Source organism: Somniosus microcephalus, chromosome 33 (assembly GCF_052327205.1).
Source record: "Somniosus microcephalus isolate GS21.2 chromosome 33, FLI_Smic_1.0, whole genome shotgun sequence".
Lineage (NCBI taxonomy): Eukaryota > Metazoa > Chordata > Chondrichthyes > Squaliformes > Somniosidae > Somniosus > Somniosus microcephalus.
Window position 1 is genome coordinate 19,165,149 of NC_141019.1, and position 16,545 is coordinate 19,181,693.

Genomic DNA, 16,545 nt, shown 5'->3' on the forward strand with positions numbered 1-16,545 from the left:
GCCCTTACCTGCCCATCGGTGCGGGGGTGGGGTGGCGGGGGGAGGTGTTAAAATCGAGGCCATTAACAAGTTGATGCCTGCACTAAAATGGTAGACCAATAAATGTCACATGATACATTAAGGGTTTGTCCCCAAGTAGCGCCAGCAACAATCTCTCGGCTTTCATTTTTTACTCATATTTACTTTTTCGCTAAAACACCCCAAGACGGGAATTCTGGCCCCTTCATGGCCACAAATGCGCACTTTTAGCAGGTGATCAGGAGCGGGAAGCATACCTGTTCTTTCCCCTCCCCCACCCCGCACCCCCACCTCCCTAACCCAGGGACACTGAGGCTAATTACAACCTTGGTGTAGCTGCAATGATAACAGACATAAGGGGATACCAGAGCAGCTCTGTGAGATTTACAGAGCAGACGTCAATAACATCATGATTATTTGCATCTTTCTCATTTGCAGTTAATCTGGAGAAGAAACTCAAGAAGTTTGATTGTGTTTGTGAGGGAGGATATTGTGACACGCAACAATGTACCGGCTTCAAGTGCTTTGCCTCCATGAACATCGAGAGCGCCGATGGGGTCGTGAAGGGCTGTTTCCCCCTCAAAGAGTCACCCTGTAACCAATCATTACCCGGTGCCCGTGTGGTGTGTTGTGAAGGAAACTTCTGTAACCGCAATCTCACCGTGACATTAGGTAAATGCACTTTTTCGAGATTTACTCGTCAACCTCCAGAGAAAATAATCTCCTGCCTAATAATGGCCTACTCCTGCTCCTATTTTTCTATGTTTCTAGATGCAGGGAGGATGTTTCCCCTCGTGGGGGAATCTAGAACTAGGGGGCATAGTTTCAGAATAAAGGGTCGCCCTTTTAAAACGGAGATGAGGAGGAATTTCTTCTCTGAGGGTCGTGAATCTTTGGAATTTTCTACCCCAGAGAGCTGTAGAGGCGGAGTCAGTGAATATATTCAAGGCGGAGACAGACAGATATTTGAGCTACAGGGGAGTCAAGGGTTATGGGGATCGGGCAGGAAAGTGGAGTTGAGGTCGATGATCAGCCATGATCTTATTGAATGGTGGAGCAGGCTCGAAGGGCCGAATGGCCTACTCCTGCTCCTATTTCTTATGTCGTTATGTTCTTGTGAAATGGTTGTTTTTTGAAAGCTGTGTTTGTTGTAACAGGCTGACAGAGGTTACAGCACCACCGCTGGAGCAAGAAAGAATGACAGCCATTCTTGCTCGGTTAGCTCTGAAAATCAGCAGGACGCGATCCCGGCAGTTCCACTGGGATCACGCCTGCCGGCGCCCTCCAGCGGTGACACTCTGCCGGAGTTTGCGGGGGGTCAGTGTAAGGGCACCTAATCTGCATGGAAGAATCAAGCCTGGCCCCCTTTGATGGGGCGGGGGGGGTTGCCGGGGTGTGGGTTGCCCAGGCGCTGGGTCCCGAATGAGCCAAGGAAACGGAAACTCCTGGTGTAGGGAGACCCCCACCCCGGCTCCCCCACCCTGACAACATTGTCCTTGTAATGGGGAAGGCGGAGGTTCTGCCCTTTCCAAGACAGGCCAGAAAATCACAGAAAGACTGGAGACCCGCCACAACGGCGTCCCTGGCGTGTTCCGGTTGGGTTCATAGAGTCATAGAGTTATACAGCACAGAAAGAGGCCCTTCGGCCCATCGTGTCTGCGCTGGCTCTCAAGCCCTGTCTATTCTAATCCCATTTTCCCGCACTTGGTCCGTAGCCTTGTGTGCTATGGCGTTTCAAGTGTTCATCTAAATGCTTCTTGAATGTTGTGAGGGTTCCTGCCTCTACCACCCTTTCAGGCAGTGAGTTCCAGATTCCAACCACCCTCTCGGTGAAAAAGTTATTCCTCAAATCCCCTCTAAACCTCCTGCCCCTTACCTTGAAACTATGCTCCCTGGTTATTGACCCCTCTACTAAGGGGAAAAGTTCCTTTCTATCTACCCTATCTATGCCCCTCATAATTTTGTACACCTCAATCAGGTCCCCCCTCAGCCTTCTCTGCTCCAAGGAAAACAACCCCAGCCTGTCCAGTCTCTCTTCATAGCTGAAGCGCTCCAGCCCAGGTAACATCCTGGTAAATCTCCTCTGCACCCTCTCCAAAGCAATCACATCCTTCCTATAGTGTGGCGACCAGAACTGCACACAGTACTCCAGCTGTGGCCTTACTAGCGTTTTGTACAGCTCCATCATAACCTCCCTGCTCTTATATTCTATGCCTCGGCTAATGAGTTCCGCTGGTCTCCAGCCAGTACAGCAGGAGACTGGCAGAACTCCCCTGGATTCTCTTTAAAGGTTACAGTGCCACCACTGGTACACGCAAGAACAACAGGATTTGTCAGCACGATGTTACCCATTGATTTCAATGGACTCGAGCTTTAACAGCATTACATGCTCAAGGACTTTAGTATTTTATGGATGTGCATTTCCCAAGTGTTTGTTGCAGGTCTTAAAGTTTTGATCTTTGATCAGCTGTGGCTCAGTTGGTAGCACTCTGAGTCAGAAGGTCAAGGGTTCAAGTCCCACTCCATGAGACTTGAGCACTTAATCTAGGCTCCAGTGCAGGACTGAGGGAGTGCTGCACTGTTGGAGGTGCTGTCTTTCAGATGAGACTTTAAACCGAGGCACTGTCTGCTCTCTCATGTGGACGTTAAAAGATCCTGTGGCACTATTTCGAAGAAGAGCAGGGGAGTTCTTCCCGTTCTTCTGGCCAATATTTGTCCCTCGACCAACATCACTACCGTTGGCTGTGAAGCGCTTTGGGACATCCTGAGGTCGTGGAAGACGCTATATAAATGCAAGTTCTTTCTTTCTTTACCTAATTCCCCTGTGATATAAATGAGGTTGTGCACAGGCATGCAGAGACAGGGTGCACTGTCGCTCAAGGTGGTTTCGTTTTATTTCCCTCTGGGAGCAATGCCCTGCTAATGGTAACCATAAACCCAAGGTAGCACTCGCCATGGGGTGGCCACCATTTTGTTCCGGCCATTGGCAAGCTGAGCTCTTGGATCGCCCAGGCAAGCCAGCTGACACCATTGGGGAAGTGCCGCAGCCAGAACGGTAAAGTCGCAACTGTGACTTTAGGGTAACAGCGCGTGAGTGAATCTTGCGCGGGTGCAGTAGCTCTAATCTTGCTCTGAATTGAAATTTCAAAACGGAGATGGATGGATTTTTGTTGGGTAAGGGTACCACGAGATATGGAGCAAAGGCGGGTAAATGGAGTTGCGGTGCAGATCAGCCATGATCTCATTGAATGGCGGAGCAGACCCGAGGGGCTGAATGGCCTCCTCCTCTCCCTATGTTCCTAGGAGGAACCAAATAACAATAGTTACTCTTAAATTGGCCCATGGCATTCCCCACAGTCAGTCGATGAAAATGAGTTGGGAGCTAGACTTTGGAAACTCACTCCATGGAGCCACCTAGTGGCCAGAGGTTGCAACTACATTGTGACCGTTGACATAGCAAAATTGGAAAACTTTGGCATTGCAATTTACAATGGTGACTTGACAGCAAAGCATGACCAAAAAATGTGACAACAGGAAGTAAGATGCATGGACAGGAAGTCCGTGCCCTACACAAGATTTTCAATATATAGATATTGAAGTCCCCTGTAAGGAATACTGGGGCCATGTCCTAATATTTCAACAGATATACAACTGAGAACATCATTGCACGTTGAAGGTGGTTGTTGCACCCTGAGGGGTACTGGCTTGCTTTAAAGAAATTAGAAATGTCTGGATGTTCAATTTTTCAGTTACCTTATAATCATTTTCAAGTTTGCAATAACTTTTGGACCTCCTTTGGCTGTAGTCCTTCAGGAAACTAAACTGCACCCCTGAAGCCAATAACTCTACCCTCTACACTCTGCTAAAGCCCTTCTCAACCCTACTAGATAACTCCAGCAGTTGGAGATTACGAAGGACAACCAAAGTGAGAGAACTCGCTGTTTACCTTCACTATTGTGATCTACTGGCGGCAAGTTACGTTAAACTCCTGAGGGCAGGAGACTCTCTCAGTTCCTTTGGTTGTGGAGTATAGAAGATTAAGGGGTGATCTGATCGGGGTGTTTAAGATGATTAAAGGAGTTGATAGGATAGATCGAGAGGAACTATTCCTCTGGTGGGGGGAGTCCAGAACAAGGGAGCATGACCTTAAAATTAGAGCCAGGCCGTTCAGGGGTGATGTCAGGAAGCACTTCTTCACACAAAGGGTGGTGCAAATCTGGAACTTTCCCCCCAAAAAGCTGTTGAGGCTGGGGGTCAACTGAAAATGTCAAAACTGAGATTGATGGGTCTTTGTTAGGCAAGGGTATTAAGGGATGTGGAACCAAGGCGGGTGGATGGAGTTAAGATCCAGATCAGCCATGATCTTATTGAATGGCGGAACAAGCTCAAGGGGCTGAATGGCCTCCTCCTGTTCCGATGTTGCGAGGTACATTTACTAGTCCCATAGTCTGAAGATGGTGAAAGTTCTGCTCCTCATCTCTTGTAATTGTTCTTTCCTCAGACACTCCGGAACCAATCAATAAATTCAGTATCCTGGCCGTGATGGTGGTCTCATTTGTGGTGTTGAGTGTCCTGGTGGCCCTGCTGCTGCTGTTCTACCAGAAGCTCTGCAAAGATCAAACGGTGCCATTTCTGAATAAGGATGAAGAGCGCAGCAAAGCTGACATGCTGAAAATAGCTGAGCTTGGAGACAACACACTCACCGTAAGTTTTCCAATCGTCATATAAGAGATTGAGTAAACTAGGCCTTATTCTCTTGAATTCAGAAGAATGAGAGGGAATCTCATTGAAGCATACAAAATTATTACAGGGTTTGATGGGGTGGATGCTGGGAGAATGTTTCCCTTGGCTGGGGAGTCTAGAACCAGGGGCCACAGCCTCAGGATACAGGGTCGGCCATTCAGGACTGAGATGAGGAGAAATTTCTTCACACAGAGGGTGGTGAGTCTTTGGAATTCTCTACCCCAGAGGGCTGTGGAGGCTCAGTCATTGAGTATATTCAAAACAGAAGTCGATAGATTTCTGACTAGTAAGGGCATCAAGGGATATGACGATAGGGCCAGTGAATGGAATTGAGGCAGAAGATCAGCCATGATCTTATTGAATGGCGGAACGGGCTCGAGGGGCTGAATGGCCGACTCCTGCTCCTATTTCTTATGTTCTTATGTCATCACCAGCAGAATATTAGAGCCATGGAAAAAGGGCAAGTTAGCTTCACGAAGGTAATACCAGGGGTGAGAGGATATATGAGAGATCTGAAAAACTAGGGCTGAATTAGCTGAAGCACAGAAGGCAAAAGGGAGGATTAACAGGAGCATCTACAATTCTGAAAGGTTTTGAGAGGGTAAATAGGGAAAGGCTATTTCCCTGCTCAGTGAATCAGTAACAGCGGGGGTGGGAGGGTGGGCACAGACTCAGGATTAGTACTGGAAGCAGGAGGAGAGATGTTCGAAGGAATTACATAAATGCCCAATAGAATTGGGAATACATTACCCCAAGTGGCTATTGAAGCCGATTTAATCACGACACTGAGGCAGGAATTAGATAAACGTTTGAAGAAGAAATATATTAAAGGGCACGGGGAAAAAGCAGGGAAATGGGATTAGAGTAGATAGCTCTGATGGGATACTGGCACAATTTTCATCCAGAGGGTGGTTGGAATCTGGAACTCACTGCCTGAAAGGGTGGTAGAGGCAGGAACCCTCACAACATTCAAGAAGCACTTAGATGAGCGCTTGAAACACCATAGCATACAAGGCTACGGACCAAGTGCTGGAAAATGGGATTAGATTAGACAGGGCTTGATGGCCGGCGCGGACACGATGGGCCGAAGGGCCTCTTTCTGTGCTGTATAACTCTATGGGCAGGATTTTCATTCCGGAGTCGGGTGGGAGGCGGGACTACAACTTTCGGGGTTGTAGTCCCGCCTCCATCGAGATGCGGCCAATCCACGCGATTTTAACTTGATTGACCTTGTTGACCCAGGGCTCAGGGCCACCCGGCAACAGGTGACGTCACAGACTGAAATTTCATCTGTCAAGAGGTTTTGACAGATGAAATATCAGCGTTTCACAGCTGTTTGAAGCTGTCAAACACTGACAGTCTGACTTCTAACCTGAGTCCTTCTACACAGACTCAGTTAGAAATCTCTCCTGCACAGAAAGCTGCAGGCTGTCACTTTTGCTTTCTGTGCCGGTGAGATGAGGGACTCCCGAGACCTAAAGGAAGGAAGGCTGAAAAGGTAAGAAAACTTATTTAATCACTTTAGACACACAAAACACACTTACCTTTGCACTCATGCACACATCACTCACCTTGAACACCGACATCTCGGCCCGTCCAAGCCCTTCAACCCGACGGCCCGACTCCCCTAACTTGGCGTGGTTTGGAGCCATCGGGAATCCCACACAACACCCTTCAAAATAAGGATTAGGCTAAAAACTGCCTGTTAACTACCTGTTAACAGGCAGTTAATTGGCACTAATCCCTTCCCGCCTCGGGTAGGCGGGGCCCAGTGCGGGGCGGGTACCCGCCTCCTTTGAAACTGGCATGGAGACGGGTTTGGGTGCGGGATGGGGTCGAGACCCCTGATTTCGGGGTTTTAACCCCCCACACGCCTCCAATCCCGCCTCCACGGCCCAATGAAAATCCTGCCCTGTGACTCTAATGAGTTAAATTGCCTCCTTCTGTGCTCATATTTGTATGATTCTATCACGGTACAATACTTCCCAATTTCCCAATACTTTGGAGCAGGCTCAATACAAACGGTCAATATTACTATAATGAAGTTCATAGATTGCCGGCCAGAAATTCCAAATGATATTGATCGTTTCTTTATTTCGTCCCCGCCTCCTGCTCCAGAAGGCTGTGATTCGCAATGGGGGGACAGCTCCACTGGCGCGGGCAGCCCCTGGCGCGTCGCTTGAATAGCCCCATCAGCAAGCATCTGCCAGTTACTCGACTGTGACGTGCATCACCGTCAAGCCCAGTCCTGTCCAAAAAGCAAAACACTGCGGATGCTGGAAATCTGCAATAAAAACAGAAAAGGCTGGAAACACTCAGCGGGCCAGGCAGCATCCGTGGAGAGAGAAACCGAGTTAACGTTTCAGGTCGCCTGACCTCCACACACACTTTCCAACAGACAGCCCTGAATCGCAGTCAGGAACAAGGACAGGCAGACTCAAAGATAAATGGGGGAGTGGGCCTTATACTCGCAAGCTCTTCCAGGTTTTCATTACGAATTCAAAAGCAGACATTTACACGTGGGTAGACGCCCGTGGCGCACTTGTGAGTTCCTACTGAGAGCTGGTCTAATCCTTATTAAAAATAGCAAATGCTTCTTTTCGGTTCTCACCCTAGGACCTGTTTGACCACTCCTGCACTTCCGGTAGTGGATCTGGACTCCCGTTCCTTGTCCAGAGAACAGTGGCACGGCAAATTACACTGATCGAGTGCGTAGGTCAGTACAAACCGTTTAGTACATCTTCTTAATGCACTAATGTTCATACCCATATGAGACTGAATGAATGGTGTATATCATTTCAATTGCAAACCTGCCGCAAGATATCTTTGCTAATCCAATCCCTGTGCGGGGACAGGAGAGGCTTTGGAGAAACACTTGAAGAACGGGAGGATGCAGGGCTGTGGAGAGAGCACCGTGCGGTGGGATTCATTTAGGATTGTTCTAGCAGAGAGCAGACAAAACTACAATAGGTCACACCGCCACCTCCTTCTGTGCTGTAAAAGGAAAAAAAGAAAGAACTTGCATTTATATAGCGCCTTTCACAACCTCAGGCCGTCCCATTGCTCTTCACAGCCAATGAAGTACTTTTTGAAGTGCAGTAATGTAGGAAACGCGGCAGCCAATTTGCGCACAGCAAGATCCCACAAACAGCAATAATAACCAGATCATCTGTTTTGAAGTGCTGTTGGTTGAGGGATAACTATTGGCCAGGACACCAGGGAGAACTCTCCTACTCTTTTTCGAAACAGTACGTCTATGGTTCTGTGGGCTGAATCCATTTCTACTGAGAAGTGTAATAAGCAGGACCCTGAGTATTCCACCATTCTGTAAATGTGGAAATTGTAGCAAAGTTTCTCCTCCGCTACTTGCTCCCTTTGGGCTCCTTCCCCGGCTTTTCCCCGTTGTAACTGAATTAGAACCCAATGTTCTGAGTCCAAATGGTGTCGCTTGACACCAATCATCTGAATCCCATTGATTAGTAGTTTTGTTACTCCTCATACACGCCACCTACAGGCATGGTGTGCAAAGAGGAAAATGTAAGAAAATTGATGAGCTGCCAATCAATGGGGAGTAGAAAGATCAGAGTGTCGATTGACACCACTGTGTCAGCCAATGAGTTGGAGGCGGGGCGGGAATTATGGCAGGACTCACAGCAAACAGTTTATTTTACAGCAGAGTCTATTTATTTAGCAAACAGCATCTATTTAAACAGCGCACTGCAGCAAACAGTCTACAGAGTCTATTTAAGCAGAGTCTCTATGAACTACAGCAAATGGAAGTCATGACCGAAACTACAGCAACATCTCCCGATAAAAGCAGGATTATTTCTCCAGCAAGATGTAGTGAGTGGTAGGTTAAGTGAGTGGGCAAAGATCTGGCAAATGGAGTATAATGTGGGAAAATGTGAAATTGTCCATTTTGGCAGGAAGAATAAAAAAGAAGCATATTATCTAAATGGTGAGAGATTGCAGAGCTCTGAGATGCAGAGGGATCTGGGTGTCCTAGTGCATGAATTGCAAAAGGTTAGTATGCAGGTGCAGCAAGTAATTAGGAAAGCTAATAGAATGTCATCGTTTATTGCGAGGGGAATTGAATACAAAAGTAGGGAGGTTATGCTTCAGTTATACAGGGCATTGGTGAGACCACATCTGGAGTACTGTGTACAATATTGGTCACCTTATTTAAGGAAGGATGTAAATGCGTTGGAAGCAGTTCAGAGAAGGTTTACTAGACTAATACCTGGAATGGGCGGGTTGTCCTATGAGGAAAGGTTGGACAGGCTAGGCTTGTATCCGCTGGAGTTTAGAAGAGTAAGAGGTGACTTGATTGAAACATATAAGATCCTGAGGGGTCTGGACAGGGTGGATGTGGAGAGGATGTTTCCTCTTGTGGGAGAATCTAGAACTAGGGGTCACTTTAAAAATAAGGGGTCGCCCATTTAAGACAGAGATGAGGAGAAATTGTTTCTCACAGAGGGTCGTGAGTCTTTCGAACTCTCTTCCTCAGAGGGCGGTGGAAGCAGAGTCTTTGAATATTTTTAAGGCAGAGGTAGATAGATTCTTGGTAAGCAAGGGGGTGAAAGGTTATCGGGGGTAGGCGGGAATGTGGAGTAATCAGATCAGCCATGATCTTATTGAATGGCGGAGCAGGCTCGAGGGGCCGAGTGGCCGACTCCTGCTCCTAATTCGTATGTTCGTATGTTCGAGTGGGGATTGTCTCATAATACAAATTAAGCCCAGACAATCACAGCTGTGCAGTCTCCAGGCATCATTGACAGGAGAATTATCCAATCATCTCAATTCTGGCTGGCAATAGTGGTGTCACTATATGCAGCCCACTCCCTCAGCACTGCAATGAAGTGTTAGCCTAGGTTATGTGCTCAAGTCTCTGGAGTGGGACTATGAACACACAACCTTCTAGCTCAGAGTTGAGAGTGCTACCCACTGAGCCACAGCTAACTCAACACAGACCTAGGATCAAATCTACGACCTTCCTGGTCTGTATGCCTCAGTTCCACATGAGGCTGTAGACTGGCTAGCTGAGGCACTGGGGCCTGAACTAATGTCCTTTATTAAAAATTCTGTCTCATCCTCCAAAAACAACTGGACTCTTGTCCTGGTTCACTGAGAGGAATCTAACAAAGAGTTATCCAACGTAGGCAGGAGGTAGTTAAAAAATTAACAATGTGCAACATGATTGATGAATCAGTACCAATGGATGACATTTTGATACAATGAGCTCATTTCTACTGGGAATGGGACTAAGATTACTCAAACTCACTTCACTTTGAATGAAGGATGCATTGAAAGTACATATCGAACTCTGGACTTTCCCCAGTAAAGAACAGTGCAGGCCACAGCTTCAAAATTGAACAAAATGCCCTATTTTTTTTAATCTTTTTTTTCCACCTTAATTTCCTTCCTCCTCTGCTGGCTCCCGGTCCTGCAATACCTCAATTTTAAAATTCTCATCCTTGTTTTCAAATCCCTCCATGGCCTCGTTCCTCCCTAGCTCTGTATCTTCCTCCAGCCCCACAACCCTCCGAGATATCTGCGCTCCTCCAACTCTGACCTCTTGTGCATCCCTGATTCCCTTTGTTCCATCATTGGCGGCCGTGCCTTCAGCTGTCTTGGTCCTAAGATCTGGAATTCCCTCCCTAAACCTCTCCGCCTCCCAACCTCCCTCTCCTCCTTTAAGACACTCCTTAAAACCTACCTCACCTGCCCTAATATCTCCTTATGTGGCTCGGTGTCAAATTTTGTCTGATAATGCTTGAGAGAATATTAGCTATGAGGAAAGATTGGATAGGCTGGGGTTTGTTTTCCTTGGAACAGAGGAGGCTGAGGGGAGACCTTATTGAGGTGTATAAAATTATGAGGGGCCTAGATAAAATGGATAGAAAGGACCTTAGCAGAGGAGTCAAAAACCAGGGGGCACAGATTTAATGTAATTGGTGGAAGGTTTAGAGGGGATGTGAGGGGAAATTTCTTCACCCAGAGGGTTGTGGGGGTCTGGAACTCACTGCCTGAAAGGGTGGTAGAGGCAGAAACCCTAACCACATTTAAAAAGTACTTGGATGTGCACTTGGGATGCTGTAACCTGCAGGGCTACGGACCAAGAGCTGGGAAGTGGGATTAGGCTGGATAGATTTTTGTTGGCTGGTGCGGACATGATGGGCCGAAATGGCCTCCTCCGTGCTGTAACTTTCTATGATTCTATTCTATGATTCTATGCTCCTGTGAAGCGCCTTGGAATGTTTTACTATGTTAATAGCGCTATATAAATGCAGGTTGCTGTTGTTGTATAGGTGAATGAATGAGCTTCTTTGATGCCACATTTGGTTAATGCAGTACCTGGCGTGTTGCCGAGCTATGCAGGCCAGGAAGGTACGAATTTCAATCACTGGTCCTTTCTGATTTAGCTATTGGCATTTGGGGCATTGGAGGGAGGAAGTGTACAGTTGTCCTCTGGCTAGAGAGGGCCTTGGTGCGAGTTAGAATGGCAGGCCGGCCAGGCAAGCATTGGAATAGTCGAGTCTGGAGATAACAAAAGCATGGATGAGGGTTTCAGCAGCAGATGGGCTGAGGCAGGGGTGGCAAGCGATGCCAGGGAGGTGGAGGTAGGCTTCTCATATACAACTGCCTCCAATATTCCCTCCCTACACACTTTTAACATGCTTCCCAAGGATGGGCTAAAAGACACTAAGGAGTTCCGGGGGAAAAATTCGGTTGCTTTGCGCCTCCCGTTATTGCCCTAAGAGGGCACTGACAGGGCGCAAAGCAACTAGCGCCCGGGCGCGGCGATGTTTGCACCGCTCGCGAAATTAACCAGACATTTTTGCGGCGGCGCTAAACATTACCGCCACGGTCTCCTGCGCCCACAGATTGTGACGTCAGTCGAGCGTGCAACGCCCCGGTAGCGCCCCGGACCGGATATTGAGTGGCGCCCCCTGCCTTACCGCCTGCCACTAGTAACGACAGGTTGAGGGGAGCGTTTTGCAGTTGGGAAGGGACTGGGGGAGCGCTATTTAAAGGTGGCCGCTTCCTGCCTTTTTTTGTCAGCGACATTTTTGCACCACGCATTCTGAGAGGGAGAGAGAGAGACTTCTGGAGAGATTCAACGCTGTGTGAAGGAGTTTTGGGTACTGAGCAGCACTTTGCAGGTTCATTTTGATTTGTCCTTCCTTGCATCGATTTAGAAGAGACTATGGGGGCTGCACTCTGAGCTCTTTCCCTGGGCCTCTCCATTGTTCTTTCCAGCAGATTTGATGTACAGGTCTCTCCAGGCCGAGATTCAAGGCTGCAATGAGCAGGGTGTGGATGGAGAGCAAGATCGACCCTCTCCTGTAAGAACTGGCCGGCGCCAGTGTGTCTGTGTTCCATTGCTGACTGACATCACATGAGCTCCGCCAGCGCTCTGAGGTAGCGCCTCGCTCCTCGGCATTAGCGCCTTAAGAGAGGTGTGTAGCACCTGATTTAGCGCTCCAATCAGCTCCAGGGGCGATAGCAGCCAAGTTTGCAGTCGGAGACGATAATTAGCGCCAGGCGCTAAACTTTGCGCCCGGCCGATAATTGCGCCCCAAACGGGGTGATACCGAATTTCTCCCCCCCATAGTTTTGAGGTCCTAGGAAGGAATGAGTTCGAGCAGTGGACAGTGCAATGAGTCTTGACTTCAACACAGTGAGGACGGATGGACGAGCAAGAGTGGGTAGGGTGGGGTATTTGGAACCCGGGGGAAGAAAGGAGGAAAGTTTAGAGAAACAGTGGCCACAGTAATACTGATAAAAAAGAGGAAGACAAGGAAACTTTTAATGCAGAGAGAGGTTGGCGGACAGAGGTGAGAAGAGCCATCTATCAGACCACAAACTGTTACATTCTTGTCTCCATTATTATTTTATCATCATCTGGCACCATGTTCCTGGTCGCTAGGAGTGTGCATAGAAAAAATAATACCCGCCCTTCCAGCCCCCACTCTATTCTTGTATCCTGACTCAGTCAGATTACTCAATGACACCAATTATAGCCAAGATTCATGAATTTTTGTACTATGAACTCATGCCCATTGGGACCTGGACAGAGATAGCCCAAACTCACTCCATTTGACACCATTAAAGAGCTTCAGTGAGAGGAGACATTCTCCGGATAAAGTGTACTAAAGGGTCCCAGGAGTGTCAGCTCTCTGATACCTTGCCCACGTGGCCATTCGAAGTGAAAATTCATTATTTTGGCATTTACGTGTGACCGTTCCAAGGCCTGGAAGAGAAAGGAAAGAGCCTTTCTCCATTGGTTGGATTTAAACCTGTATTCCAGAGGCAAAAGGACAATTTTCTTCTACAAGACCACCTCTCCCACCACATGTCCCCCATCCCCACCCGACCCCACCCCACCCCACCCCAACCCATTCCCTTTTTTTAAATTTACAATTTTCTTCCCTCTGCCTCCCCCACCCTGAAGGTGCTGATTCTTGCTGGGTACTGGCAGCCCTCTGGTACCTCGCCCATGTTGCCATTCTGTGTGCGTGAATCCAGACAGTTGTCTGACTATTCACCCATGGAGAGCATCCCAGCCAAGCCCAATCCCGTAATACACACTTTCTGGCAGGGGTTATCAAATAGTGACGAGCCTTTGCCTATTTTTCCCCTCCTTGAGGTCTGGGGACACTTTGGCCAAATATCGCAGCCTCAACAGCAGCCTCGGTTAAACTCGGCTAACTCTGCTTTCATTCAGACCAGGTGATGGAAGCTGGGACCCTTCTCGTCTGTCCGGCCCAGTTCCATATCAAGAAGCGGCTTTATCCCCCACTGAGCCATTGGAAGACCCCAGTTCCCATGTTCTAATCCTCTTTTTGCCTTGCTTAGGGAAAGGACGCTACGGTGAAGTGTGGAGAGGCATGTGGCAGGGGGAAAATGTGGCTGTCAAGATTTTCTCCTCAAGGGATGAACAGTCCTGGTTCAGAGAGACAGAGATCTACAACACGGTATTACTGAGGCATGATAATGTTCTAGGTAAGTGCTGCAGAATTCCTGCAAGGCGTGGTAATGAGGGGCTGAAGGAACCTCGTTTTGCTTCTTTCAGTTGTCCGACTCTTTGAATCACAGTCGCTGCATTATGTGTTATAAGCGCTTCCAGATAAACCCTTACATCATGTTATTGGCAAAGAAGCAAATCCCTCCCCATTTGGGCGTCCGATTCACAGAATCACAGAAATCACAGAAACCCCACAGTGCAGATAGAGGCCATTTCGGCCCATCGAGCCTGCACCGACACATATCCCACCCGATCCCCGTAACCCCTACACCAACACATATCCCACCCTATCCCCGTAACCCCACGTATTTAATCCCCCTAACACTAAGGGTCAATTTATCATAGCCAATCAACCTAACCCGCACATCTTTGGACTGTGGGAGGAAACCAGAGCACCCGGAGGAAACCCACGCAAACACGGGGAGAATGTGCAAACTCCACACAGTCACCCAAGGCCGGATTTGAACCCGGGTCCCTGGCGCGGTGAGGCAACAGTGCTAACCACTATGCCACCGTGCTGCCCATTCATTCTGTTATTTTCCCCTGTTTCTCCCCTCTTCTCCTGACGCCGTTGGCTCTTATGTTTCATTGTGCACCGTCCACCTTCTGGGTCAATTGAAACTTTCAAGACTGCGATCGATAAATTTTGTGTTGGTCATAGAGTCATAACGGCACAGAAGGAGGCCATTTGGCCCATCGAGTCCATGCCGGCTCTCTGTAAAGCAATCCAGCCAGTCCCATTCCCCCGCTCTATCCCCATAGCCCTGCAAGTTTATTTCCCTCAAGTGCCTATCCAGTCTCCCCTTGAAAACATTGAGTGTCTCCGCTTCCACCACTTCCGTCGGCAGCGAGTTCCAGGTCCTCACCACTCGCTGTGTAAAAAAGTTTTTCTCACATCCCCCCTGTATCTCTTGCCCAAAACCTTAAATCTGTGTCCCTTAGTCCTTGTACCATCAACTAGTGGGAACAGCCTTTCCCCGTCTAGCCTATCCAAACCCATCATAATCTTGTACACCTCTGTCAAATCACCCCGCAACCTCCTTTGCTCTACTGAAAAAAAATCCAGCTTCTCCCACCTGTCCTTGCAGCTAAGATCCCCCATCCCCGGAACCTGACAAAGTATCAGTAGAAGTGGAAAAGGTAGAAGCAGTGAGGGCAAAATTGGGTTGCGCCCCCTTTGGGGCGCTAACTTTGCCGGGACGCCCCCGCGCCCGAAATTCACTGGTAGCGCCCCAAGAGGGAGGCGGGGCGCTACAGGAAGCGTCCCGCCTCCCTCTAGGGGCGCTGTGAGTGAATATCGCGGCACTACGTGCAGCAGCGCCACACTGTGCGGCACGTCGCACGGCGGTACTGCAGGCCTACCTCCCCTTCTTAAAGGGGAGGGGCCTAGCGCAGCGTGGCCCCTGGGACCAGCTGGGCCACCAGGGATCGGAGTGCCGGCAATAGAGCCCGGCACTCAAGAGAAGTGCCGGGCTCACCGAGCGCAGCCGACACTCCGCGGGGGGGGCTGCTCAGGAGGCCGGGGTCGGCAACGGGGGCAGGTGCTGGCAGGCAGCCAGCAACAAAAATGGCCGCCCGGCACCTTCCCTTTAATTAGCGCTGCCCCGGCTGCAGGTAGGCCCCCTTGACCCTGTCGGACATAGCGTCCGGCGGTAAATCAGGGGGCGCTGCCGAAGATCGCGGCCGGGGCGCGAGCGGGGCGCTGCGCACGGCGATGACATCATCGCTGGAGGCGCAGTGCCGCGGGGCACTAACGGTTACCGCCGCCACTGACCTCCCGCTGAAATTCACGGGAGGCGTTAGCGGCGCCGCGCCCAGGTGCTAGTTGCTTTGCGCCCCGTTAGCGCCCCCTTAGGGAGGCGCAAACTAACCAAATTTTTCCCCCAGTATATTAAGGGTATCGAGGGATATGGAGCTGAGGTGGGTAGATGGAGTTAAGATACAGATCAGCCATGATCTCATTGAATGGCGGAGCAGGCTCGAGGGGCTGAATGGCCTCCTCCTGCTCCTAACGTTCTGGAGGCCATTCTTCATTCTAGCTCAATGTTCCAGCAGGAGTCACTGGATAGTGACGAGGAACCCTGATGAGGAACCAGGAGAGGGAGTCCTGGTTGAAATTTTCTTTCCCCTCCCTACCTCAGGTGTTGACACTTGAGGGGCCGATTTCCCGGCTGTGCCCCTGAGGTCCATGGGGCTAATTTGAGCGAGTTGGCAGCCTGTTTTACACCTCTCCCGATTTTTATTGCCGTCGATGGAAATGAAAATGAGGCGAGATATAAAACGAGCTGCCAACTCACTATCGCCCGCCTTACACTGTCGTACAAAGTCAAAATCTGCCCCCCCGCCCCATTGAACCTCCTGGGCGAAGCGAATAAAGGGGAATCAGATGGGGAACATCTGATTTGTCATCCATTTCAATTCATCGTCAGAAAATCAATCTGTGCACAGTTCTGGTCTCCATATTATAAAAAGGATATAGAGGCACTGGAGAGGGTACAAGAAAGATTTACACGGATGATACCAGAACTGAGAGGTGATACGTATCAGGAAAAGCTGAACAGGCGGGGGCTCTTTTCTCTAGAAAAGAGAAGGCTGAGGGGTGACCTGATAGAGGTCTTTAAGATTATTGTAAGAGTTCGATAGGGTAGACGTAGAGAAGATGTTTCCACTTGTGGGGGAGACCAGAACTGGGGGCCATCAATATAAGAGAGTCACTAATAAATCCAATCGGGAATTCAGGAGAAACTTCTTTACCC

At 49.1% G+C, this 16,545-nt stretch overlaps 1 protein-coding gene across 4 annotated transcripts in view; it reads left to right on the forward strand.

Annotated features, from left to right (window-relative positions):
• The window catches only part of LOC147096985 (activin receptor type-1-like), a 184,864-nt gene that overhangs the window by 83,426 nt on the left and 84,893 nt on the right, over positions 1–16,545 (forward strand). For all 4 annotated transcript variants that reach the window (XM_085972694.1, XM_085972691.1, XM_085972693.1 and 1 more), the window contains exons 5-8: positions 457–690; positions 4,520–4,722; positions 7,378–7,477; positions 13,621–13,767. In XM_085972694.1, coding sequence (XP_085828820.1) covers positions 457–690; positions 4,520–4,722; positions 7,378–7,477; positions 13,621–13,767 — 684 coding nt within the window. The remainder of the gene's footprint in view (positions 1–456; positions 691–4,519; positions 4,723–7,377; positions 7,478–13,620; positions 13,768–16,545) is intronic.